Raw genomic sequence first — 27,490 nt, forward strand, 5'->3', positions numbered from 1 at the left:
AGGATTACTACTACTTACTGCTCCATCCGTAAGATGACCTGGATGAAAGAAAGCCGCCACAGACAGAGGGTATATAGCACATCGTACATTTTTAAGTCACATATCACTTACAGGCTAAAATGTACCAATGATCTTATAAAACATCACGGTAAACCTTCATGACTGCAAACTATAATAATATAACTAACAAATATACAAAAACATAACAATATACAATTTACAAAATGCCTTTATCTGCGTTGTATTTTCGGTAATTATGTGCAGCAATATAATTACTTTTCCACTAATTTTTATAAGATAAATAATAAACCAGAACTAGATTGGTTTGGCATTGTTGTTACAGCTATTAGCCACTAGAGATCAGCATGCAGTAACCAGTAATTAAATCGGGTTGGTGAATTGATTTGGACCAGTTGGTTTCGCTTATAGACATCCTAAAACGGTAATACGTATTAAGATGTCTATCAGATACACATTTAACTGATACTATTAGAGTAAATATGAGTAAATATTGTTGTAGGTTGAGAGTTTTTTATCATTACCTGAAGTGCATACTGTGTCTAATGTTAAATCTAATGCAATGTTTTCTAATCAGACTCGGCTTATAGGTCTGTCGTTACAGAATAAATACAAAACAATACAGTAATTCTCTGGTTTTCAAAAAAAAAAAAATCTCACACTGTGTAGTACAGGGAACAAATAGCTACAATTTTCCTGTCGTGTAACGCAACAATCCTGCCAGGAGAGGGCGCTTCATCATGACGTTAGCTCTTAATTCATTCGTCACAAACTATAACAAGCAGCCCATTTGTAGTTTGATCAGTCAGTACCTGGGTAGATTAATAAAAGTTGTTTAGGTTTATGTACTTTACATAAGTATTTTTTATTTTATCATACTTTGCTCCATCATGTTCAAACATAGAACTTTCCTCGTAGCTGCAAAGATAGAAGTGCAATACTACCGGGAACATTTCATTACACGCATTCAGTTGTACTTTAAACAGAAAGTGACATCTGTAAAGCACTTAATGCACAGAACCTAGTGGTCCATCTGTTATGGAGGCGTGTGTGCGCCTACGTTTCCCAGAGTGCACTGCGCCTCAGCGGACCCCGCCTTTCGCTGTCCATAACTTCGGTCTCGTCGCCTTTCAGTTTGCAGTGATTTGGATGCTTGGCTTCAGCTATGTGAGTCGGTCCTGACGCACCTCGCCCTGCACCACCAGTGGCTCCTCTTCATCATCACCGAGAGGGAAAGCGGAACCCCCCTATTTAACGGCGTTCCCGTCGTTCCCCGGAGCGGAAAATGCCCACTGGCTTGTCCGGGCCAGAGCCAGTTCAGCGAAAATCCTTTCCCACGTAGGCGCATCGGAGAAAACGAGTCTTCAGGCTGTTGTCAATGACAGGCGGCTGTTAAGATTGTGTCCACAATTACCCACTGAGCTACATGGCTGCACGACTGTGGCCTGGCATGTGAAGTTAACGGCGAGGACGGACAGGGATGCTTTGTAGCTAACAGCGCTAGCGTCAACTGGACCAGAGCTAGGTCGGAAAGCACGGATTATTAACGCGCTAAGTGGTCGGTCGTTTGGACTCTTTGTTCTGTTTAAAGCACTCCCCGTCTCACAGCGAGTGCTACATACAACGTTATACGCGCAGGCAAAGTGCACAGAATGCCTCAGTGTCGGTGAATATGTTAGCTGCTCGTTCGTACAGCTAGCTAGCTAGCTGTGCTGGTCAGCAACTTCATAACCAAAGCCAAATGCCTACAGATTAGCTAGTCGCTGGCACAAGACTGCAGGGACTGTTCAACACTAATACACTAATGGTTTTGCTCTGCTAAAAACCTACTACGGGTGAAAAGGGTGCTGCTCTTTGACGTGTTTACCCACAAACTCGCAGCTGGCGTGAGAGCGGCACTGATTGAAGCCGTGCATCCACACGCGCGTGCCATCGTTTACCATGGAGGGAAATGCGCAGCAGAAGATCACTCCTCTAGCTCGGGAGCTGACGAGGACGTTTAACAGCTACAACAAGCACTCCATCCAGCTGAGGAAGAACCTCAAGGAGACCAACGCGTTCTTCCGCGAAATAAGGCAGAATTACAGCAATGCTTGTGCGTCCACCATGAGCTCGGCGTCAGCCTCTCTGGAAGCAGGTAGGTTTGCACACAAGCCGCATCCGCTTGTAAACATCGCAGCGCCAAGGCGGCTGTTTGCGCCATCCTTAATGTTGAAAGCTGAATCATATCCACAGCCGTGTTACACTTCTCCATCCTGTAGAGGAATAAAGAAGTAACACATTGCTGAGGCCAAATGATTTCTCCTTTTAACACAGACGGAGAAAAATGCATTAATTAGGGTTATGGCAAACCTTTAAAACCTTTTAAGCCCCTTCTCAAAGGAATGAGCAGACTAAGTGCACAAAATATGCTGAGATTTGTGTTCATTCTTACAGTTTGGATTAATTGTGCTGTGTGTGTGTGTGTGTGCGTGTGTGTGTGTGTGTGTGCGTGTGTGCGTGTGTGCGTGTGTGTGTGAGAGAAAAGTTGGATTAAGATTGTGCACATGCTTGTTTTCATTTTTAAAACATGGCATCACATTTATGGAGTTAAGCTGCAACAGATGCCCTTCACACATTTCCCTGTTTCATGCTTAATTCAAGAAACACTCAGCACTGATGCCCCATAAAATATTGTTTATCATATGTATAGGAGAGACATAGCTGATCAAAGGCGGCCTCCTGAACACAAGCTCAGAAAAGTTTTCTGCTATGTTGAACCAAAGGGTAATCTTAATGGACAGAAACATTCAACCATAACAATGGTAACACGGGCAAAGCCCCAAAGCATGTCTTCACCTGCTAACTGCATTAATCTTTCAAATGTCTTGGTTACACTCGCTTATCAGGACAAAAATGCATGTCACAATAGGGTTTTTTATGCACAGGTCAAGCAGTCAAATGCTCTGCACAGGTCAGTGTGAAACAATGAGTTTTAATGTGTCATGCTAGGTCAAGGGTTAAATGCTAGGAGAGGAATGCTACATTAGAGTAACCAGTAATCGTGAAATCACATGTATGAAAAGCTGTGAGTTATTGATGTACAAAATGAGCTGTGTTTGCTATTTGTTTTATAACATTTTTAGTCTGTGACTCGGCATCACTGAGGATTCTCAGTAGTGGGGCTGAATTTGTTGTTGTGTACTGCACTGTATTTTCAATATGGCCCAGGAAATAATAGCCAAAAAGTTATATCACTGTTAATGCGTTTCCATCGTAGAACAGTGCTCTACTGTAAGTGCTGGGAATGATGCTCCCATGCAAAAGGATAATGTGTGATTCAGTACTTTATCTATGTTCAATCAGGAATTCCTCAATTTATTAGTGAACCTATTCCAAGAATGGACATGATTGCTTAGGGATAATGATTAAGATAAGCCACCTCCCAAAATCATATGCTCCTTTTTGCTCTGTCTGTGCCTCCAGGTCAGCTCAGCTGCATCTCTTTCCCTAGCCATGAGGAAGAGTTTCTACGCAACACAGTGGGTGCTGCCCCATACATTGTGATATTGGGCCAAGACTGTCCTGCCCGCTACCAGCTGCTTAACTTCCTTCTGGGGGAGAGGCTTTTGCCTCTGGGCCCTGAGGCTGGTGAGCCTTGTGAAGGAGTCCAGGGAATTGTGTGCAAGAGACGAAAGCTGTGTTTCACCCATGGGAGACAGACTAGGCTCAGCTTGGCACTGCCTGGCCAGTATGAGCTGGTGCACCAGTTGGCAGCGAACTGCGGCCGCTGGGATACAGTGCCCCAGGAGGACTTGGAGATCCACGAAGATTGCGAGGACCCAGCTCATCGGCTAGCAGAGCTAGAGATTACCCTGCATCATCCACTGCTACAGGTAGGCTTTAAGTTTGATTCTGCAGAATCATGGCCTGAACATAACCCCCTGGTTTTAAACAATAGCTTAAAATGAAACCACTCACCTTTTGCTGTGTTGATCCCCTCATTTTAAGCTTCATGCTCTTAAGGCAGACCCTTGCAATAAACAATCCAGGGGGTGGTGGGGGATTATTGCTTTGTGTGGCTGTGAGGCGGTGGAACTCAGTTAAAGCTTTCTGCAGGGCTAGACAGAAACTCTGTGATCCCTGGCTATGATGAGCCTGAGGTATTCAGCTGAAATATAGCATTCACATGTAAAGGTCCATCAGGAACGCACACTTTGTGTGCATGTGATTAGCCAACACAGCACCCTGTTGAATAATATCACATTTTGTCACAGAAAGAGTTGAATGAAATCCAACTTATTTTCCTCATACACAGTAAAATGTGAACATTGCCTTGTGGCTGTGACCTCAAATATTAGCATAGTGACTACATCACTACTTTGTTTTGCATCTTTTGTGGGCCTTATGTGTCCCATCGCATCACATTGACATAATTGGATACGCAAGGATCCATTGTTGTATTCGGGCGATAGCAATATTAGAGCCATGATGAGAAACGGCATCTTATATTTTTAGTGTAATCTATTATTGTGTGTTTTCTATCGCCTAATCTGATGTTAATAACAGGTTAAGTGACACTGGACGAAAAGAAAGAGGGATTCATTGGGTTTTAATTTGTACCACCTGCCAGTGTTTGAACCAGCCTTTATATTCACACATCTTAGCTCACAAACAGATTAGTGAACAGAGCAGCTTATTTCCTGCGCTGCTCAGTGGTTTCCTGTAACCCCGCTTGCGTTGAACATTATTTTCGAATTGTTTTTCTTTTGTTTTTGAGCATTTCTTCAACACACGTTTGCAGGATATTGTTGGAAGTTTTCGTAGGAAAAGGTCAGATAGTTGGACCCGATAGTATAGTCATATTTCAGACAATATGACCCAGGAACTGTATTAGCTTGAGGTAGTGAATTGATTTAACTAAGTAGAAGAATTGTAGCCAATATGTGACACGTGGGAATTTACCTCTAATCCTCTAGACCAAGTCCTTCACATCACAGCCCCTGAAACTAGGCCTAGTTGTGGCTCGGGGCAGCCCACCCGCTCCAGTCCCCTTACGTAATGCCACTAGTCTGGTGCGATTCACATGACTAGGCCATGTAACAAAAAAAAAACATCCCAAACCCTCCGCTGTGATGATGTTGCCATGGTTAGATTTCACTTTGAGGACACTGGTTGTTCATGATTCAAAAAGTATTTAGAGGTTTCATAGCTTAATTTTTACAAGGCTTGTGTTAGTCTAACTACTTATCTTTTGTGTCATTTTATCAAACATTCCAAAGACCTTTTGCTCATGGTTTCCCTCATTTATTGCGAACTTTGCCTTAGCTGCCATTTGTAACTGTCAGGTGTTAGGAATTCAGTTTACAGTTATTTTTTTAACACTACTCTGATATAGGCTGCTCTGCTTGTCATTGCATTATAAATATGCATTGCATTCTAATTGATGCTCTTCTTCACTGCTTCAAGATTTAATATATTTTAAAGAAAAAGCTGAAAGGGAAACTAGTCAGGATGTGTGATAGAAGGGAAACTTAATACCCTGGCTCATTTTCTTGTGTGACTCGAAGCCGTGGGAGCTGAAGTCACATTTGTGACAGTTGAGAGGATCCCAGTGACCCAAGAAAACTGAGTAATTGTTAGTAATATCTCACAGGGTGGACACAGATTGTTGGTTAAAATATTGTTTTATTTGTTGATGATTAAACCTTTAAACAGTGTGTCGGTACAAGCTATGACCACTGTCTCTGCCGAATAAAATAGATGAGCAGGTTTAGATGGAAGTATATGAAGGCACTAAATCTCCCTGGTCACTGAGGTTTTCACACATTCCTGCCACAATCACACCCCTCTGCTTCTGAGGCCAGCAAATGACAAGCCACTTGCTAATTAGTTGAAATTCATCCCTTCAGTCCCAAGTTTTTCCACTTCAGCTTAACCACAGCAACATAAAGGGGGCTGAAGGGGCCATCACCACATTTCTAACATTCCTTTGATGTACATATTCTGTCACTGGTTCCTCTGACCCATTAATTTATCCCAGACACAACGTCTGTTAACAAGGGACTGTGATATTAGCAGTTACCCTTAAATACACTAATGGAACTAAGTGATATTGTCCTGAATTGGGCCAAGTAGCAGCTGTAAGGCTAATGCATACAGACACAAGTTGAAGACGCCCACAAACATTCCTGTGAAGGGCTGCTGTTGAACACGGGCTGCATTAAGGCAATTCAAACATTGCACTGATTTTCATGGGTTGTTAACTAATGCTTGCAGGCTATCTTTGTTCCAGTGAGCCTGCTCAGATGGCCTCCACTCTTGTTTCTTGGAGACAGGACTGACTGTCTCCTTTGTGTAGCTGTTGCTCATTTCTGGCTCTTTTCTCTGACGCCCCCCCTCTGTCTCAGACTCTCTTACATGTCTATTTTTGTTAATGCAGTTATTTATTGAGGGTTAAGCAAAGCTGTTTACTTCATTTATCTCCTCTTAGTGACGTACCCTAGATACCTAAATATTTATGTACCCATATATTTATAAATGGAGACTGTGATGGATGTGTATTGGTTTGTTTTCTTGAGGGTAGAGTTGAAATATCCAATATACTGTGCGTCATACTGCTTTTCTGGAAACTTGGTATGTGTCAGCCTAGTGTTTGCTACCTCCTCATTCAGCCTTTACTAAATCCTGGGAGAGAATATTTGACTGCTAAATCTGCCACCACCGTCTTTAGCTAATGTCAGTCTGCTGTTTGGTGCCAGCTGGTGGTGTACAATTTGCTCAAATGGCCAATTTAGTTCTTCATACACTGGACAATAAAATAGGTTGGCTTGTTTAAGGACTAGGTTTAGCTTAAGTGGCCCTTTTTTGTTGGACCACATTTCCTAATAAGTGCCATTTCTTGAATTCATTTGCCTGGAACATACATTTTTGTGGTTTGTTAACAGGAAGCAAAGGTCATGGTGGTGCCTTGTCCTAGTGTTCAACCTCTGGAGGAGGCCCTTGAGGACTGCACTCGCAGTGTGATCCCCATCGTCCTCTATGCCATCAACAAAGACTCTCTAAGCACAAAGCAGGTGGCTGAGCTGTGGAAGGTCAAAGAGATGCTCCCCTTTCCCATCTGTTTTCTTCGCATCCCTGACACCACGCCAGCCGCCTCCCCAGACACGGGCCGTCGCGTGGAGAAGGAAAAAGAGAGAGAGAAGAGCGCCCTCCATAAGCAGCTGCTGTCTCTGGGTTTCATAAGTAGCCCAACGGGAAACTGCTCCTGTGGCGCCCCTACTCAGGCGCCCATCCCAGGTGCCAAGCCCCAGAGCATGTTGGGAGAGGCGTTCGAAAGGCTGCATCGATTGTTGGTGCCGTTTGCTCGCCAGGTGCTCCAAAACCAGCAGGTGGAGGCTGCCAACCTGCTTAATGGGATCCACTGTCGCTGTCTAGATCTCTTCATCAACCAGGTCAGAGGATGAAGCCTAGCTGTTTGTCTGTGGTTGTTTTAGAGGCTCATATTGTACTCATGTGACCGCTTTATTAATGCTGCATGAATGGTTTGCTCTCAGTCTACTTTGACCTTGTATTTACCACTAAAACCATCAACAGACCTTTGCCATCTCTGCTTCACCCCCCACAGGCCTTTGACATGCAGAGGGACCTGCAGATAACTCCCCGCAGGCTGGAGTACACCCGTGAGAAAGAAGGCGAACTCTTCACCTCCCTTATGGCCATTGCTAACCGCAAACAGGAAGAGATGAAGGAAATGATTGTGGAGACACTCAGCAGCATGAAAGATCAGTTACTGGAGGATGCTGCCAACCTGGAGTTTACAGGTTAGTAACCATTGATGGATTATACCGGCCAGACCAGTCACCCAAAAGGAGCAAAGACAAGAGAGGAAGTGTAAAAATAGTGAGTTTAAAGGAAAAACATTATTGTGTTTTATTACTCCAGAAGCTTCAGGCTGAAAACTTCAACGTTTTATGTGTTGTTTTGTGTTTAAGATATACTTATAATAAATTGCAATCTTGTGATTTAAATTGCTGTCAGAGAGGGTATGTTTTGACAGCAGCACAATTAGGTTTATCATGGCATTTAGCGTTGTTGTGTGGTAGGCAAGGGTATAACATACATGCTTTCAGGAAATAAGAACAATTTAGTTATGTTTTATTCAGCTCGCATGCTTCCTATTATGATTCAAAGATAAGGAGACAAGCCGTCATTCATCACATGTATTGATTTACTTGTTTGTTGAAAGACCAGTGTTTTGCCTTGTGACAGTGCCCTTGAACTTGATTGTAAAACAAAATATGTATATAAAGTTATGCTAAGCTAGGTTTTTGTTTGCTAGGTACTAGTTCTGCAGTGACATTGTATTATGTACAGTTGGAAGCATATTCTCCAAATATATGTGAAGCTCTAGGACGTGTGGAGGTGTGATTTGCTTATATGCATCATGAAAATGTCACGCGTGTCATCACTAATAAGAGAGGTTTTCCTCTTTATTAGGAACATAACTGGCTCGTGGTTCCCAGACTGCAGCTTATTTTGGCTGTCTTCTTAGATTGATATCATAGTTGATAAGGCCAGTCCTTACTGGTCAGAGGTTTCTAGTCTGGAGCGTGAGTTGATCACAGCCTGTTTCCTCACAGTCATGGTGTGTGTGAGAGAAGCTTGTTGTTGTTTCTCTTCTCAGTGATCTGTGGCTCATACTAGCTAAACCCAGCTGGATGAGCAAAGCACAGCCAGAGTTGTAAAAATGTGAATCGATGCTTTGTTCTCATGTATCTAAACATTCTGTTCAGTATCAAGTGACTCGGTGTCTCATACTCGTATCTAATGATAACAATCCAATAAAATTTCTCTTTTACTACACACACACACACACACACACATACACGTGTTCTACAGGTTGACCTGTTTTCTTTCTACTGTCAGACATCATCGTAACAACTAATGGAGGTCCTGTTACATCAAAGGAGATCAAATCCTGCATCCATCAGATCCAGGAGCTGATTGTGGTCCGTCTAAATCAGGCTGTGGCCAGTAAGCTGATAAGCTCTGTGGACTACCTGAGGGAAAGCTTTGTAGGAACTCTGGAGCGATGTCTCAACAGTCTGGAGAAGTCAACAAATGATTCCTCTGCTCACAACATTACTTCCAATCACCTCAAACAGGTGAGCATTGTAACCAGAGAGGGGGTTTACAGTTAATCTTTTGAGCTCTGTAAGGTTTGCAACCCTGATGATGTTATTTGTCTAAGCAGGTAATGAGAGGTTTTACAGGTATTCCTGTATGTAGATATGTGATTAAACAGGAAAGGAAACATTCATCTTAACCCGACTGTAAAGATATTTATAATTCCTGAGAGTTTGACTGGGTGAAGGATGCTGGGCCATGTCTATAAATCAGGTTGGCCTGCACTAAACTAGGACCAGGACCTACTTGTATGTTAAGCAGACATTGTCTTTTTTCTATAGTTGTTAAATGCTGCCTATCACGTGGAGGTCACCTTTCATTCAGGATCCTCTGTCACACGACTCGTCTGGGAGCAAATCAAACAGGTCAGCATCTCCAAAGACGTGGATTGTTATTGCAAGGTGATGGGAGACATGAAGCGGCGTTTATCATTTGTTGTCATTGTCTTGCTCCTAGATCATCCACAGGATAACCTTCGTGAACCCTCCTGCCATCACTCCAGAGTGGAAGCGGAAAGTAGCACAGGATGCCATAGAAAGTCTGAGTGCTGCCAAACTGGCCCGAAGCATCTGCTCCCAGTTCAGAACCCGCCTGAACAGCTCCCACGAAGCCTTTGCGGCATCGCTGCGCCAGGTTAATTTTCACTGTTCTTTTATTTTCCATTGCACAGAATTTTTTAGAATAATGACCTATTCAACAGTGAACTAAAGGGCTATTTGCTGCTGTTTTTTTCCTTCGAAATAATTAAATACCCAATTTACTTGGTTTATTATTGTAACTTTTAACACTGAAGTTGCTGAATGCTCATCTACATCTGTACTTTGAGTGTTAGAACCCTAGCAGATTCTTTGACCAGGTAGCTACATTTTAAGAGCTAAGGGGTCTGGGTTCCTGTCCAGGGACAGGTAATCGTGGGTCTAGGATTCCATAATTTGCAACATCAACACTGTTTCAGTTGATAATTGTCCTACCAGCTGAAAAAGAACAGCTTTTTAGCAGATGGCAACAAGGAGACATGGAGGCTAAAATTATTACTGCGTTTGGTTTCAATGACTGCGACACTGAATCCCTGCCGATTCACCTGAATGAGCAGAAAGCTTGAATATGCATCATCAGTGGGTGCACTGGTATTTTTCTTCTTTTTTTACTTGCGTCCTTTAAATTGTTTAGCAATGTAAAGCTTTTTATTCAGATTGGTGCAGCCTTTAAGCATATACATTTAAAAATTATAAAATAATTTATTCAAATTATAAATATAAATTTAAAAATCCTCAAAGTTTAATACCATAAACACTTGAGTCATGTCATGATGCGTGACAGCCTTATAGAGGACAAAAGTGTTGAAGATCAGCTTTTTCTGTTGCAGTGCTTTCAAAAAGACCAGAATAGAGTTTCAATACAAAAGTAGATCATGTCTTTTGGTCTGGTGTTGAGTTTCACTTGTTGGGGGTGTTTTGAATGTGAATGCAAATGCAGTGTGTGCTCTAAAGCCTGCCTAGTCACTCTGGAAAATAAAAGCAGGCCCTGTGAAGAATAGAACGATGTCATCGTAAACAGCCTATTGGCCAACGATCGAGTTGAGTGTCTGTAGTTCACAAACCAGTTGGGCTCCAATGTCTTCGTTTTTGCTGCGTCAGCCTGAGTCTTAGTCCTGACTCGGTTTATAATAGGTGAGGTCATCGTTTGCACAGTACAAGGTCTATGTGTTATGTTAAGCAGTGCATTTCCAGTTTGTCTTAGTTTTAGTTTATCTGCAGCATTTACATTTATTTAGTCGACTAATCGTTCAGTGGCCTGTAAACAGACTGGATGTATACAAGCAGCACGTGTGTCTTAAACTGTAAGAGCCGCCTATAAGGGATTAACAGGTCTTTTTTTAATGCACGCTCTTCTGATCTTTTACAGCATTGCTTGATATCTTTTATCAATTTAATTATTAACGATTGACATCTCTAATGCAGGCTTTGAACTGACAGCTCAAGCAGTGAAGAGTCTGAATGTATCAATTTCTTATCGTTGATGGTTGTACCAAAGTCTCCGAATGTTTCACATCTGGACAAACGCAGCTTGTTAACACAGCTGTTGACAAGTGCTTTGCTTTACTGATGATGAAACAAACGGGATGATGTGATCGGAGAACTCAGTGTGTGATTTATCTAAATGCAATAAAAGTACTTTACAATGTCAGTGGACTACCTCACAGATAATGAAAACAGGTTAAGTCTTAAAAGGAAAGTAATACGATCGGTGTGTGTGTAGCTGAGCTGCCAGTTAGCTTTACAGCATTACAGTTCTCAGGGAGACATGAGAACTGGAGCCTGATGGAGCTTGATGGAGTATAGGAAAACAGCAGCATAGGCAGACATTCATTTACTGTCAGCCTTTGGGTCAGTGAGAACATCTGTAATGGGCCTTCACAACTTGTTTCCATGGTGATGACAATTTCTCATGTATTAGAAACTTGGCTCTATCAAAAACTGTCATTTTTTACAGTACGAGTGAGTAGCTGTGTAGTTCAATCAGCTAATAAGTGTCAGTAATGATTGCAGATATCTCTGAGTTCTGACTGGCTATAATAATGAGTTGCATGTGCTTTTGTTCTACTACTACTGTGGTTGTGGTTTTTACCACTTTAGTCTCAACATGTAGTTGGCAGCTGCCCCCACTCAGGGATTGTGGCCTTTTTTCTTTTGCAAAGTTTCCCAAACAAGAACACGTCTGTGTGCATGTTTGTGTGGACTGTACATATGAAGGGAAACAAATGGAGCCGCTCTCAGTTCTCTACAAACGGAATATTGGTTGAAACGCAGCGCATACAGATCAGTTTGCATGAACGCAAGCAGCCAGTCAGCAGTTGTTCATGCTGTAAAAGCGTGTGTGTGTGTGTGTGTGTGTCTGCAGCTGGAGGAAGGGCACACGGGGCGCCTGGAACGCACCGAGGACCTGTGGCTGCGTGTGAGGAAGGACCACGCCCCTCGGCTGGCCCGCCTGTCTCTGGAGAGCCGCTCCCTCAGGGATGTGCTGCTGCATGGTGAGTCACCGCCAAATCATCCCATTGTTCACAGCAGGGAACTTTTCACACATTCACTGAAAGTACATACTTTGTAAAATATCACACTCTTGCACATAGAAAAACAGCCAAGTGTCCACCTCCAAGGTCAATTAAAATGTCATAATCTGTCGGACAGGTAAACCTAAGCTGGGGCGAGAGCTGGGTCGTGGCCAGTATGGAGTTGTGTACCTGTGTGATAGTTGGGGTGGACACTACCCATGTGCCCTGAAGTCTGTGGTGCCGCCCGACGACAAACACTGGAACGACCTGGCATTAGAGTTTCACTACACGAGGTGAGTCTGGCTGCTTGGGCCTGATCACAGAGCCGGTCGTCTGTTTGCAGAGCGAAGGGTGTGCATGGGAATTGTCAACTATGTTTATCGTCACACTGGAAATGACAGCTGCTTTTATGAAGGTCACATTCCACCCACGTACTCAAACATAGATTGACAATTAAAGGCCGGAGGCTGTTATGTGCTTACATCAATTTTTTTTTTTTTTTTTTTTTAAACATCAAAATTGTTGAAAGGGACTGTGCACCCACCGACTGAGGGAACGCAGACAGGAAGCTGCAGCGTGGTTGTGTTAAAGTGGGCATAGAGTTTAGTTTACCGTTTTCCTCCTCCCGTGTGCTCCCTTCAGGTCCCTGTCCAAACACGAGCGGCTGGTGGACCTTCACGGCTCTGTGATCGATCACACCTATGGAGGCGGCTCCAGCATCGCCGTGCTGCTGATCATGGAACGGCTGCACAGAGACCTCTACACAGGCTTGAAGGTGACCCAGTGGAAGTCTAGTCAAAGAGCTGCATCCAGCTGAGTCTTCGTTTTGGTCTCTTTGTGTGATGTGCTGCTCTGCTTGTCCTGGGCCAGGCTGGTTTATCACTGAGGGAGAGGCTTCAGATTGCCCTGGATGTGGTCGAGGGGATTCGCTTCCTACACAGTCAGGGCCTGTTGCACAGAGACATAAAGCTGAAAAATGTTTTGGTAAGTGATGTATGTGTGGTCTACTCCAACAACACTTCCTATGATTAATTGTTGATGTGCTGCCCATGGGCTTATCTGCTGGCTGAAAATCTAAACACTTCTCACTCTTTTGACGCACTGAGCAAAACCACAATTTAATAAAATAATAAAACCGATAGAAGAGGATGACATAGTCTGTAGGCAGTAGAAATACAAGAGAAGCCACAATTCAGTAACTGCTGTTTAAACTAAAAAAAACATTGTTACATCATTCAGCCCTTTTAGCTGTAGCAAGGTTTTACATTTTATTTCAATCTCCTCTAGAGTGGAGTTTTCCAACATAAAAATACATTCCATAAGTCTGACCCTTAACACTGACACTTCTCCTAGTTGGACAAACAAAATCGTGCCAAGATCACAGACCTGGGCTTTTGTAAACCGGAGGCCATGATGTCAGGTAGCATTGTTGGGACCCCCATCCACATGGCTCCAGAGCTGTTTACAGGTACAACCGCTCCAGTTAACCATTACGTAATTGTCATGTTTTTTTATTTGAAAAAAATGAATGATTCTAAATTGTAACCAAACACGTTTTATGCTTTTTGACCTTTTCTCCTCTGCTCAGGAAAGTACGATAACTCTGTTGACGTCTACGCTTTTGGGATCCTTTTCTGGTATCTCTGCACGGGTTCAGTGAAGCTCCCAGAAGCTTTTGAGAAATGCTCCAGCAAGGACCAACTTTGGACTAATGTTAAAAGAGGTAATTGTTAGGTTCATTGTTTGGGTTTGAAGTGGGTTAACCTCAGTTAATGAAACGTTATTTGTGTCACTTTAACTGATTTTTGCTTGATTATTCTCCTGCATGTGGGGGATGTGTAATGTTCCTCACCACTGAGCACTCTGATTGTGTTGTCTCCAGGTTCCAGGCCAGAGCGGCTGCCCACGTTTGATGAGGAGTGCTGGCAGCTGATGGAGGCCTGCTGGAACGGCGACCCTTCTCAGAGGCCCCTGCTCGGCATCGTCGAGCCCAGTTTGAAGAGCATCATGGATCGGCTCTGCAACTGTGACTCGGAACAGAAAAGCAGCAGCCTCGAGGACTCAAACTGAAAAAACACTCCAAGCTGAAAAACACTCCAAGCTAACACACATGTAATTGAAATCCACTCCACAAAAGTATTTTTGTTGTATTTATGAAAAAAAAGAACTGAACAGGTGACAGATGGAAAACTTCTCCTTGTGCACAATTGTTGGATTGACCTTATTTATGGGGAGTTGATAAAGAAGTTCACAAATGTGTGTTTTATTTTTTTGTGCTCTGGTATTTGTCTTCATACTGTACGTTTTGCTTTTGCTGTGCTAATTGCTGCTTGGTGATAGAATTGTTACTAGATGCAAATTGTTTTTAAAAAGTAGTCCATTCTCAGTGTTATGAAAAAAGATAAATATATGAAAGAATAATTTTAGACTGTATTTAAACTGAACATACCTGCACCTGTACAAATGTCTCTAATTTTTTTTTTTTAAATAAAATGATCTGTTACAACAAACATTACCAGTTGTTTTTGGGTTATTATTTATGACTGGTCAAACACACTGGTATAAAACAGGCACCAATCATATCATCCAGGACATATACTACTACTAAAAGTTAAGGATATTTGACTTTGTGTGAATTATCATATAGCATCTAAAATATGCTACAACATTTACAGGCAAACCTGAAAGCTAAGATACAGTATCTTAACTTGTGAATGCACATTCCAAAATGCTCTGTGTGTAATTACGCTGTGTGACTTGCTGCTCTCTAACGAGATACTTAATAGCAAAATTCACCTCAGGTGAATGATCAATGGACCAATGCAACCTCGGGTTCAATTAGAACTGGTATTTAAGCAGTCCTCTCCATGCTGTCCACATTTGGACGCAATGAGACCAAGACGACACCTAACGATTGATGAACAGTACCTCACCATTGCGAGGCTTCTAATGGGACTTTCTCAGAGACGTGGCCACTTAGAGTGCGATCAGCAGGTCGCAACAAAGATACAGAGAAACTGGAACAGTCACAGAAAGGCGTAGAAGTGGCCACATCCCATGCTGATGACCGCTACATTGTGACCAGTGCCCTGCGAAACCGGATGTCGAACGCCACTCAACTTCAGGCACAGTGAGGTGAGAGGCACCGAGTGTCACGTCGGACCATTTGAAACCGTTGACATGGGCGTGGTCTGCATGCTAGGCTATGTGCAAGTGTACCTGACCATACCATCAGGCACAGGCAGCATCGGTTTGCTTGGGCCAGGAAGTATTCACACTGGACAAGGAACCATTGGGCCTCAGTGCTGTTCTCTGATGAACGTTATTTATTTAATACACGTTTTTGAGGCATTGTCATTCTTTGTTGCAGTATACCCACCACTGTTCTTGACCTTTGCATCAATAAATAGTAATAATAATCTTCTATATAAATGCCCTACCTTCATGATCTATAATCACTTTTGTGTGAACAGCTTACATTTTCCGTGAATTCCACCCTAAAGTTAAGTAGTGTGAGTAGTGTATGTTCATTCCAGCAGAGCTCATTCAAGGTTTAAACTGAGCACAGAGTCCAATCAGCTCTCAGCAATACTTAGACATAACATAGTTTCCCATAGATGTCAGGTTAAATCACCACAAAGTTTAATTTGATTTACTAATAGTACTGTGAAGTATGAAAAAAGAATTGCGTATGTTTTGCAATGTGTCTCTAAATATTGACTGAAAAAGCATTGTCTACTCAGCTGGATGTTACTTTCATCTGCCTTTTACCCTGCGGCAGCTGCACTAGACTCCAGCATGCTGCTACTCTTTAGATTATGGATGCGCAGAAATAAACACACTCATATTTTTATAATGAAATCTGGAAACTGATTCTATCTCAGATATTCAATTATTCTACTTGTACAGTAGCAGGACGCGTGCTGATCAACGAACAGCTCGAACCACAACACAGGGAAACAACAGATATGTGAAACAGGAGATTATTAAAAACTGGAGGTTAGATGAGAATGGTAGAAAACATTTTAATCAGTAAAAACAGGGAGATACCAGTGATTGACATGGTAGCGTTGATCAATATGGCAGGAAATCTACACATTTAACTCACGTAGGTAAAAATGGCATCTAGAGACGTCACTTCGCTTTAACTTGTGATGCTACAAACAGGATCTGATTGTAAAGGAGGTCGGCTTATTTACTTACAGTTAAACATGTTCTTAATTCATTTACAGGCCGCTCTGTACAGTCATAATGGATTACAGCTCAAATAGTATTACAGCACCAGTGTGCGTGTATTTCTTTATTTTACAAAAGACACAAAAAATCTATAAAATACAGCTGTTTAGTTACTGAACTCGAACAAATGCGTTCATCCGTCAGAAAACGCGACAAGAGGCGAGAGCGTTTTTTTAACGTCCATAAAAAATAAGCTCTCAGAAACAAACAGAAGCCAGAAGTCCTTTGAGTCCTTTTTATGTCTACACACGTTCTCCCTCCTGAACGGCTGAACAGCGTCCGTCATTGTGAGAAGTAGCTTATGTGGAGCGTCTGAACAGGGAGACGCTGCAGTTCGTCCCGTTGGGAAGTTCAGTGTCTGTGGAGCTGCACGTCACCGTCCGGCGCCTCGAGGACGTCTCAACAGCCACAGGTACGAACACTCAGCTCAGACAGTTCAATGTAGTTACTCATGAAAACAAAAGTTCCCTGAAGGTTTGCAAGTCTACGTCTAAATCACCCTCCCAGAAAAACACGACCCATTATTTGTTCCACAGCATTTAAAACCAAATCTGTACCTGGAACATAAAAACCCTACAAAAAAACTGCCAACAGCTCCAGGCAGTAAATTAAAAAAGTGCATTGCTTCAAGTATGTAAACAAAACGATTTGTTTAAAGGGGGAGTGAGACTTGTGTCAGGGTTCGTGAGCCTGGACCAGTGTAGCGACTCCTGAGGTTTGGCACCTGTCTGAGAACACACGCACGCACGCACACACGCGCGCACACACACACGCACACACGCGCTCAGGATCAGGATGACGACTGGCGGTCCCTTCTTGTTTCGCTTTTCGAGGGGAAAGTCCACTGCTCCCTGTTTGCAGTCAGAGCTGAAGGAGGAGCCTTTACGACCTGCAAAGACACACCCCTCCATCAGCGCCATCACATGGAGGTGTTGCAGTGGCTGCTGGGAAAACACAATGATGCATGGAGGAGGAGGAGGATGGTGAATTGATGGAGGCGAATGCAGCACAAAACGAGAAAGAACACAAAAGCAGTGAAAAAGAAACAAAAGTGAGGTGCACACACACACACACACACACACACACACACACACACACACACACACACACACACACACACACACACACACACAATGTGGGAGGTGACAGGTGCACCAATCTGAAGACAGTGATCCTGATCATTTCTAAATGAGGATCAGAGCTTCATGGGATAAAATTAAAGAATAAAAATCTATGATTTTAGAGAAGAGAAAATGAGCAAAGAGAGTCAATTAGTGAACTACAGCTTATGTATTAGTACTGTAAACACTGCTGTATTATCAGTGATGTTGATATACATAAAAATGTAACTGATGTAGTAACTACCAACTAAAGCACTAATGCTACACGTTAATATTTCTTCAATGAGGAATCAAAAGACAGTCAGCTCTGGTTATGGACACAGTCAGGCTGGATGGGGCTGCTGTGATCCAGGCTGCGGGTACGGTCAGGTTAGTGCGTGTCATTGACGAGTCATTCTGAATGAGAGCTTCTATTTATGCAGTCTTCATTCGGCTCAATACTAACACTGAAGACCATTAGGTGGAAACGTGACGCACCACAAACAATGACGACAACGATCCCTGATGGCGACAGCACCAGTCACGCTTTAAATGATGACTGGTGACACACACTCACTCTGATCCTGACGAGTCTCCGTCCACCGTCCCGGCCTTGATGCTCATGGCGACGCCGTTGAGGTGGTCGGGCGGAGCGGCCTTGGCGCTGGAGGAGGAGCCCTGCGGGGACGCGCCGCGCTCACACAGCTCGTTGTGGACGCGCTTCAGACAGTTCCTCTCCGCGATCGGAGAAAGCTGCTTCTTCTTCAGGATCCCTGCATGGGATCAAGACAAACGTGAGGTCTGTGAAGGTCTCACACCCGGGTTTGGAGGCCTGCCGTTAGGCTGAGCCGCACCTTTGTGAGGGTGGCCGGCGAGGCTGGGCAGACTGGGCAGACTGGGCAGACTGGGAGGCGCGCTGTCCGGCGTCCGCTCGTCCGACGGCGCCCGCGTGTCGAGCTCAGACGCCTGCGCCTTCAGCCGGTCTGCAGCCGGGACCTCGCCTTCACCCGCCGCCGCTCCGGCCCACAGCGCCTGCCCCAAACTGGCGTCTGCAACACAGTCACACGGAGTGAGCGAAGTGGCTCCGACGTGGCGACGACGCACGGGCCCAAAGTGCGCGGCGTCAGCACCGTGTGGCGGCGGCCTCTTGGCCAGCTTCTCCCAGCATTCCTCTGGGCCGAGGGGCCCGTCCTCGTCCTCGCTGTCGGACGAGTGCGTGGAGGCGTAGGAGCCGCTCTGGTCGTCCTCCAGCGACAGGTCGCTGTCCGAGTCGCTGTCGTGATCTGAAACGCAGGCGGGGAAACGTTGGAGCGGCGGCAGCGGCGGCCGCGCGTGCGGAAGCGTGCGGTAACGTACCGTCCAGACGCTGCTTGGCCTCGTGGTACAGGGACGCGTGGTCGTTCAGGGCGATGTGCGCCTGGCTGCCGCTCAGGCCCTCGTCCCTGAAAGCAGAGCACACACACGCTGACAGCTGCTGCTGCGGCCGCTCGCTCGGCGCTCGGAGGCGCTTCTTACCGGAGGACGAACGGCACGTAGCTCTGCTGGCTCTTGCCGCTCTGCATGGTGCCGTTCAGAGACACGCTGGAGTCGCCGAAGGGGAGGTGGTACAAGCGGCCGTCAGCGCAGCTGGTGTTGCATTTGTAGCCCTGGGGAAAACGAGCGTCACTGTCATTCAGTGTAGTTGATGTGATTATGCTCCATCTCTGATCAAACACATGCTGTGTGAAGAGTCCAGGACTCAATCTGATCTGATGCTCTCTGACACATGTTTCGATAAACTGCTGTGAGATCATTACAGATGTGGTGAGTGTGATTCCCTAGCGCTTAGAGACGCTCCCAGCATGTGACCGAGGATGAGCTCTGCATCCCAGAGGTGTCAGACTGAATGGAATGTTTTCTCACAGAGGCCTTGGACTTGATCATATGATCCGGGCGCTTGCGGCTGCAGCAGTATTTCATGGCGTTCCTCGCTTCTTTATTGAACACAATGCGGAAGAGGAACACAAAGGGGCCCTGGAGTTTGGGGCGAGACGAGAGAGGAGGTCAGTGCAAAAAGAGCGGACGTCGGAGCGTTTCCCGGGCGACGGGGAGGAGGGGTTCTCACCTGCACGCAGTTGAAGCCGGCGAACAGGTAGTGGAAGAGGATCATGTCGCTGTTGACGGAGAGCAGCGCCAGGAAACACGTGAGCGAGACCAGGAAGAGGACTCCACCTGCGGTCTTCAGGCCCGAGCTGCATACGAGTCACATGAGGGAGAACAGAGAGACGCTAGTGAGGAGCTGTCAGGACGATTCCCATGCAGCCGGTGATCTGACGATGGGAGCCGGCGATAAGCGAACGCGCCCAAACCCGCGTCAGGAGTTGTGTCAGACACGGAAAACACTAGAGCGTTGTCTCGTAATGGGAGGTTAAGAATAAGTGTGGGCCTCAAACGCAGCATCGGTGCTGACACCGTCCATACGGTGACGTCACGCCCACCGGTGGAGACCTGAGCACCTAAACTCTCCACCGCTGCAGCATCATTTCATGACCTAATCGACCAATCACGAAATTTATCAGCGTGTTTTTGCTTCTTCAGACAGACAGCGTAGAACAGTAACTGCTGCCGGTTTGTTGGATCTGCTCCACACTCACACGCGAGGCTCTTTTTTCTCGATGCTGTGGTGTCGCGGCGAGCAGGAGGCTCTGGAGGCCAGGACGTACAGGAAGACGTTCATCTGTGGACAAAACACCAAAGTAGGTTAGACGGCGGCGGGAGCGAGAGAGTTCACGGGTTGAACAGTGGCTGCTGTGTTCCATGCGCTAACAGCTGCAGCGCGGCCGCGATGAGGGGCATGACTCTCATATGTACGGTGGGAGAGCGGGCGTGTAACTCTAGGCCTCAGGAGGAGCTGGGCGTGACTCACCGACACCACCAAGGCAATGGGTCCAGCAAAGCTCCAGATCAGCGTGTCGTACATGGACAGCCAGCAAAAGTCTGGGTTCCCGTAGCCCTCGGGATCCAGCCCCACGGCCAGACCTGGAAACGGCCAGGAGACAGCGGTGTTCAGCCTGTCCGGCCACAATCTGGAGCGTTTCACTTTAAAACGTGGGCTCAGACCTGTGATGAAGGCGGGCACGCCCCAGCCGATCAGGTAGTAGAACCTCATGGGCCCGTAGTTAATGTCTCGCACTTCGCTGATCATGCGATAGACGTGCAGACCCTCCAGGAAGAGCCAGGAGAAGGTGCAGAGGTAGAAGAAGTGCAGCAGGATGGCGATGACCGTGCACAGGAACTGCAGAGGCAGAAATGACCGGGACGTTAAAACTCACAGGCGTTCGTAAGAGGCCAACGTCAGAGCAGTGGAGCCGATTGGTCACCGGGTTGTCGGCCTGGTTGATGCCCAGGATGAAGATGAGCTCGGAGAGGAACAGGGCGGTGGCGCCGTTGCTGACGATGCTCGTCTTGTTGCACTGCATGGCCCTCAGGCACAGGAGGAAGACTATGGTGAGGAAGAGGAAGCCCAGCGTCACGCTCACCGTGCTCCACGTCAGGACGCGAATGGGCAGGATCTCTCCGTTCTGGATCACACACAGAGGGGGAAAGGGGCCGGTTTGGGGGGCCGGGCTGGGCCTCTGGGTTCCCGTGGGTTCGGGGTTCTGCTTGTACTCACCTCTCGCCTGGAGACGTCCATGAGCACGGCGAAGCTCGTCATGTGGTAGCACTGGCAGCTGATGTGGGTGCCGTTCCTGAACACAACCTCGCAGCCCTTGGCCGACCAGCCGCCGCTGCCCGAGCTGAGGTCACACGCACGCACACACACACACAGAAACACACACGCACGCACGCACACACACACACACACACACACACACAGGGTGAGAACAGCTCAGCGCCGGGCGCCGGCCCCGCTCGGCGTGGGTGCAACTCACAGTATGGTGTGGTTCCAGAAGACGCAGATGGGCTTGGAGCGCTCCTCGGTGGCCACCAGGCGGAACTGCACCGTGATGGGCTTGTCCAGCGCGTGCTGCAGCAGCTCGTCGTTGTCGTGGACCGTGATGCTCACCACCGGCGTGTTGATGACCGGACGCTTGGGGACCCTGGTGCCAGCGGAGGGTCAGCGAGGCGCCACCAAAGCAAAGCGCTGCGCAGGCAGAGGCACACTCACCGCAGGCTCCTCTTGTCGGGATCGTAGCTCTCCGGCAGCAGCGCGGCCAGGCTGTGGAAGATGATGACGCTGGCCACGGCGTCCTGCTGCCCGTCGTCGGGCTGCCGCCGCCTCCTGCCGGCCGAGCGGTTGCGCGGCGCTGCCTCCGGGAACACGTCCAGGTGCCTGTGGCCCTTGTTGTCCACGGGCGGGTGGAAGACGGAGTCGGGCAGCGTGACGGCCGTCTCCAGGTCGGCGGGACGCGGGCCCCTCAGGGACTGGTACCGCGGCAGCTTGGCGCCGGCAAAATTCATCTTCTTCAGGCGGTCCACGGAGACGACTGCGGGCGGCAGCACGCGAGAGGAAGCGGAGGATGTCAGTTAGAACAAGATCGCGTTTCTGATGGATCAGCTGTTCAGACACTGACCTATGTTGGGAGTGACGATGGTGAAGGGGCTCAGGTAGGTCTTCCTCATGTTCTGGGCCAGCGTGTTGGCGTAGTCCTCGTAGTGGCGCAGCAGCGCCGCCGTGCCGCCCTCCGTGCGCTGGATCAGCTCCCAGTGCGGCCCGGTGTCCGGCGCCAGGATGGCGCTGCCCACGCGGACCAGATTCTGTCACAAAACAGCGAGAGGGCGCTGTGACAGGCTGTCACGGCTGAGGAGAGGGGGGCAAAGTGCGATGCAACTCCCGCAGACGGAACAGAGCGCGGCGCCGCGACCCGCGTCCCCGTCTGCGTCTTCACCTCCGTGAAGTGGACGTCCTGCGTGGCGGTGAGGTTGAAGCCCCGCTGGCCGCTCTCGTGCAGCAGCAGGCTCCGCGTCAGGCGGTACGCCACCTTCACGTCGCTGCCGTAGAACCGCTCCGTGTGCGCGGTGGCGTTGGCCAGCAGCGCCGCCGTCTGCTGGACCGGCCCGGCGTCCAGCACAGATGCATTGTGGGAAAGCTTGTCAGACTGGAGGAAAGGCAGACGATTCATTAGTGAGACGTATTGTAGCCACGGCAACGGTGGTGAAACACACAGCGGACGGGCGGCCACTAGGGCAGATAATCATCTTCTACCTCCACATCCTCCTGATGGAGGACGCTATATGTGCTAACAGCTAATTCTGCCAAAGGCAGGAGTCACACACCAGGACTTTGAGCTTGCTGAACGTCACAGAGGTGCAGTTGAAGAGGTTGGGCGGCAGCCAGCCCTTGTGCTCGTCACAGTGTCGGACGGCCGTGCCTGAGCAGGAGGAGAGAGAGGGAGCGCTATCACACACACACACACACACACGAAAATGAAGGCTCTGCCTGAGCTGCAGCCAGATCGCTCGAGGCGACATTCATATATTGCCGTTATTGTATGGAAATTTAACGAGCTGCCAGAACCCCTCATACCCAGCGTTCCCCGGGGACAGGGCACCGCAGCAGGGAGGCCAAACTTAGTCCTGGGCCACCAGATCCCGGCCTCGATGGCCTGGGGACAGCTGTCATAGATTACTGAGAGACGGAAGGAGACGAGCATTGGAGAATCAGCGCTACGATGGAACGGGGATTAAAAAAACGGGACGTGGCCGTGAGCGCTCACCTTCGCAGCCGTTGGGGGAGACCTCGGCGAAGGGGTTGTCGCAGCGGTCGCACTGGCGCCCGATGACGCCCGCCTTGCACTGACACTGGCCGCTCTCCCGGTCGCACGCTCTGGAGAAGGAGCCGACCGGGTAGCAGTCGCACAGCAGGCAGCCGTCGCTGCCCTCGGGGCGGTAGTGGTTGTCCTGGAAACGGGACGGGAGAGAGGGCGCTGAGCGACCGTGCACCGTGGGAGCGGCTCCTCGCTCCTCAGCATCTCTGCAGTGATGAGCAGTGGACTCACCTTACAGCGACACTCGCCGCTGGTTTTGTTGCAGTCCGAGTCGAAGCCCTTGTCGGTCTGACAGCCGCAGGGGCCGCAGGTCTTATGGCCCCACCAGCCCCTGGGACACGGCAGGTCCGTCCTGCGAGGGCGAACGGCACGCGTTCAGTTCACTTCACACAGACGGTGGAGGAGGAGAGACCGCCGTTGACACACAGAAACATAAACGCGTACTTTTTCTCGCAGTAGTGGCCAAAGTAGTTGTTGGGACAATCGCAGGCGTAACCGCGAGGCGAGCTCGGCTTCCTGCTGCAGGTCGACTCGTGCTCGCACGGGTTCAGGGAGCAGGCGTCGGTGCAGTTGCTGCCGTAGTAACCTGTGAAGCGCAGCGAGTTGATGGGAGGTGGTGGGAGGTGAAACGTGGCTGAAGGCCTGGGGAGGTGGAGCACTGACCGCTGAGGCAGGTGCAGGAGAAGCTGTCCCAGTCGTCGCTGCAGTAGCTGTTGGGGGGACAGGGTCCGGAGCTGCAGGGGTCGGGCACGGCGCAGCCCGGCTCCACGTTCACCTTCCGGGCCTGGGACAGGCTCAGGGCGCCGCCCACGCGCAGGCCCTGGACGCAGCCCCGGAAGCCGTGCTGGACCTTCCCATCGAGCCGGGCCACGCCGCCCACGCTCACGCTCTTCAGCTTGGAGTCCCGCAGCCTCCCGTCCACCTCCATGCTGGCCTGGTGGGACACAGGAGTTAGGAGGCGCTCGTTCAGGGTTATGAGGGGCCGGACCTCGGCGTCTCACCTGGTACAGCCCGTGGTCCACAGACAGCAGCGCCCTGTGGCGGCCCGCGGCTCCTCCCAGGGCGCTGATGTCCAGCTGCAGGTGGTGCCAGTCGCCGTCGTTCACCAGCACCTCCTCCACGCGAGACAGGGCCGAGTCCTCGCCTCTGTGCAGCCCCATCAACACGCTCCCCCCACGCAGCTGCAGGGAGGACACGGGGGCTAGGAGTGAGTCGGGCTAGGACCGCATCATCGGGCTGAGACAAACACATTGAATCGTTCCTGGGACATTCGGAAATGTGCTGGGACTCAGGCGGCCGACAGGTGGAGCCTGACGCCCAACACTTGGTCCCGTGTGCCTTCTGGACTGAACTGGGTCTGGACTTCCCAGGTCTCACGGATGGTCTCACCTGCAGCGTGAGGTTGTGCTGGAGGCCGGACGCGATGTGCAGCAGCGTGGCGCTGGCCTGACGCGTGCGCACCATCAGCTCCACGTGCCAGGGGATGGCCGCCGCCGCCGCCAGGTTGGTCCACTGCAACAGGCTGTTACCCAGGAAACGCTGCGGGCTGCCCATCGCTGCAGACGGACAGGAGGTGACGTGAGACAGCGAGTCATTATTCTCATCAAGCTCAGCCTGTTCTGGGCCGAGGCTCAGGCGGTCGGACAATCGAGTAATCAGGAAACGCTGGAGCTGTGTGATATCAATCACCACCGGCCCAACAGCTGGACTGAAGAGCAGGAGATGTGATTCGGTCCTGATGCTGACCTTCATTGGAAATGGTTCACAGGCATCCAGCGCACGTGTGCAGAGAAACAACCTTCAACTGCGTCACCAGCGGTTTAAACACGTGAGACGGTTTTTCTCCCAGAACAGATATAATATTAAAAACGCTTAACTCGATTGAGCATTTTTAAATGAAATCATGAATTATGATTTAAAGCGGAACTTCAAACGCATCCAAATATTCCCTGTGAATGTTGGGTTTTCCTACAGGAGGAGGCCGTGGTGTTTGTAGTTTCCTCTGACAAAAGGCCTCTGCTGCTGCTGATGTGCAGCGTCTGTGTCCGTTTAACGCCCAGGTCCCAGTGATCGATTAATGACGGCGTATAAAGACGCGGACTGTGAAATACTAACAATGGTGGACTTTCACTCATTTACATCAATTACTGTCTGTGTTATCTTCATTAAGCCTGAAATGTACGAGACTCATTTCCCTTTTTTTCTAGCTTTGTCTCAAATTGCCTTAAAGCGTAAATCAGCTCAGGGAGCAGCTGCGTTGTCTCGGGTGACGCTGTAGAACAGGACGGCTGAAACACTAGATATGTGCAGTGCAACGCGAACATTCACAAAGCCATTAGTCTTAGTCAACTGAGCCGACAGCAGATTATTATGGTCGGACGGGGACGATCTCCCTTCATACGAGGACAAACAGGCCCATGTGTTGGAGCCTCTCTGCTCCTCTCACTCACCTCGTTCACAGTTCTGTCCCCCGAACCCGAGCGGGCAGTCGCAGCTGAAGGAGCCCCAGAGGTTCACGCAGGTTCCTCCGTTCAGACACGGGCTGTTGTTGCAGAAATGCCTTTTGGCGGAGCATCCTAGAGGAGCGAGAAGATAACGGATCTCCCTGTTTCACTTCATCCCACATCAAAATCAAAAAGAGAGAAACTATTCACGGCCGACACACGGATCATTTCCCACTGACGCCGTCCTCCCGCTGAGCTCATCACAGTCGCTGTTATTCTCTCCTCTTCAAACACGGGCTTGAAGGGCAGCAAAGCGCTTGGTACCTGGCAGGGTGCCGTTGTTGGCGATGAAGCCGGCCATGTCTATGTGCTGGCTGTCGATGCGCAGGTTCTTCATGCAGCCCACGAACTGGCGGCTGTGCACGGGGAAGTCCTCTGGGAGCTTGGGGACTCCACCGAGCAGCAGGGGGCCGGTCAGGTCCAGGGATCTGCAAGGACGGGAACCAGGAGCGCGTGAGATTTACTGTACGACCCAAACGCAACGTCAACAGCAGCGCAGAGGGAAGAACACATGAAATATTTATCACACAAGTGTAGAGATATGTCACCCCCCGGAGATGAAAACAGGATAAACAGCCCAAAGAAACATCACAGCCTGGAGATGTGGAACCTTCCCTCAAAACAAGTTTGCTCTTTCTTTTACTTACTAAAGACATTAATAAATGAAACGGCTGGAGTCGTGAAGGACTCTGTGGAGCCGTACTCACTTCTTGGATCCTGACTGGCTTCCTTGAGCCGAGCAGGTGTAGTTCCCAATGACGTGGCCGAACCTCAGGGCGACAGACGCGTCACAGTTGTCGACCGTGACCACGACGACCTTCTGGTCCGAGGGGCCCTGCGGCAGGCCGGCCTGGTTGAGGACGGGCTGTGGAGGGAGACGGGCTCGTTAGTGGGAGAATCAACGCACAGCTACACACACGCCGTGACATCTGATGAACTGGTAAAAGACATGTTCATCTGATATGCTGCTATTCCTGCCGTTCAGCGGCCATAAATAGTTTGTCTGCTACGAAAATATTTGCTTATTCTACAGAGCAGAAATCTATAAGGCAGCGCAGAAACGCTTGCTGATCCCCGTCTCTGCTGAGCCGAACGTAATTCATTGATTAAAACTGGAAAACACAAAGTAAATGATGGCTGCATCACATTCAGCATTTTTAATAATTCATATCATGACAGTCAGAAGAAAGGCAAGACACACACACACACACACACACACACACACACACACACACACACACACACACACACACACACACACACACACACACACACACACACACACACACACACACACACAGGACTCTGCAGGACACCGTCCCTGTCGACAAAGGATCTTCATTGTCTGGTGAATCAATAGGGGGGAGCCACAAAAGGAGGCGGGGCCTGCAGGGGCAGAGTGATGATGCCGTCAATAAAAGGTTGCGACCTCCTTTCAGAGCGGCCAGTTACTCTGAGGTCACGATAAGCTCATATTAACCCCGAGCGTAGGTTCAAGCTGGTGTCGCAGGCTGGGAGCCCCACGCGGCGCCCAGCGGCCCGAGGGCCCGCGGGGCGAGGACAGGCTGCAGAGCCGGCAGCTGCTCAGACAGACTGGGAAGGAGGTAAATAACATCTCTGGTGACATGTTATCATTTCACCACATGGATTTTCAAAAAAGTACAA

The 27,490-nt window shown here is 48.5% G+C and overlaps 2 protein-coding genes across 5 annotated transcripts in view; one reads left to right on the plus strand and one right to left on the minus strand.

Moving 5' to 3' along the window:
* Positions 1 to 973: 973 nt before the first annotated feature.
* Positions 974 to 14,753, plus strand: dstyk (dual serine/threonine and tyrosine protein kinase). Its single transcript, XM_029151302.3, has 14 exons — positions 974 to 2,155; positions 3,484 to 3,893; positions 6,945 to 7,451; positions 7,625 to 7,820; positions 8,926 to 9,164; positions 9,468 to 9,551; positions 9,643 to 9,819; positions 12,088 to 12,217; positions 12,375 to 12,531; positions 12,881 to 13,013; positions 13,109 to 13,222; positions 13,592 to 13,706; positions 13,827 to 13,961; positions 14,121 to 14,753. Exons 1-14 carry the CDS (start codon positions 1,960 to 1,962, stop codon positions 14,306 to 14,308), a joined length of 2,781 nt encoding a protein of 926 aa, XP_029007135.1. The 5' UTR covers positions 974 to 1,959; the 3' UTR covers positions 14,309 to 14,753.
* A 1,490-nt stretch (positions 14,754 to 16,243) lies between these two features.
* Positions 16,244 to 27,490, minus strand: part of celsr2 (cadherin, EGF LAG seven-pass G-type receptor 2) — a 36,056-nt gene continuing 24,809 nt past the window's right edge. The window contains exons 6-33 of one of the 4 annotated variants that reach the window (XM_029151293.3): positions 26,533 to 26,690; positions 26,090 to 26,253; positions 25,772 to 25,897; positions 24,711 to 24,877; positions 24,323 to 24,502; positions 23,985 to 24,255; positions 23,766 to 23,907; positions 23,553 to 23,673; positions 23,271 to 23,454; positions 23,081 to 23,182; positions 22,831 to 22,925; positions 22,443 to 22,652; positions 22,128 to 22,311; positions 21,722 to 22,040; positions 21,486 to 21,653; positions 21,227 to 21,350; positions 20,934 to 21,134; positions 20,674 to 20,848; positions 20,480 to 20,592; positions 20,208 to 20,290; positions 19,679 to 19,805; positions 19,477 to 19,587; positions 19,090 to 19,220; positions 18,931 to 19,016; positions 18,705 to 18,857; positions 18,429 to 18,623; positions 18,152 to 18,347; positions 16,244 to 17,363 (exon numbers count right to left, since the gene is read on the minus strand). In XM_029151293.3, the coding sequence (XP_029007126.1) occupies positions 17,357 to 17,363; positions 18,152 to 18,347; positions 18,429 to 18,623; positions 18,705 to 18,857; positions 18,931 to 19,016; positions 19,090 to 19,220; positions 19,477 to 19,587; positions 19,679 to 19,805; positions 20,208 to 20,290; positions 20,480 to 20,592; positions 20,674 to 20,848; positions 20,934 to 21,134; positions 21,227 to 21,350; positions 21,486 to 21,653; positions 21,722 to 22,040; positions 22,128 to 22,311; positions 22,443 to 22,652; positions 22,831 to 22,925; positions 23,081 to 23,182; positions 23,271 to 23,454; positions 23,553 to 23,673; positions 23,766 to 23,907; positions 23,985 to 24,255; positions 24,323 to 24,502; positions 24,711 to 24,877; positions 25,772 to 25,897; positions 26,090 to 26,253; positions 26,533 to 26,690 (4,293 nt within the window). In that variant the 3' untranslated portion in view covers positions 16,244 to 17,356. The other 3 variants (XM_055509213.1, XM_055509212.1, XM_029151292.3) reach the window with 3 other exon arrangements.

The sequence above is a fragment of the Betta splendens genome, chromosome 5, assembly GCF_900634795.4.
Source record: "Betta splendens chromosome 5, fBetSpl5.4, whole genome shotgun sequence".
NCBI classification, from domain to species: Eukaryota; Metazoa; Chordata; class Actinopteri; order Anabantiformes; family Osphronemidae; genus Betta; species Betta splendens.

What these genes read in the sequence shown, in the direction of transcription:
- dstyk (XM_029151302.3), top strand. Translation starts at nt 1,960, where the DNA reads ATGGAGGGAAATGCGCAGCAGAAGATCACTCCTCTAGCTCGGGAGCTG. An exon ending in CTTCCAATCACCTCAAACAG is followed by an intron (nt 9,165 to 9,467) that starts GTGAGCATTGTA and finishes TTTTTTCTATAG; the next exon opens with TTGTTAAATGCTGCCTATCA. An exon ending in TTAGAGTTTCACTACACGAG is followed by an intron (nt 12,532 to 12,880) that starts GTGAGTCTGGCT and finishes TGCTCCCTTCAG; the next exon opens with GTCCCTGTCCAAACACGAGC.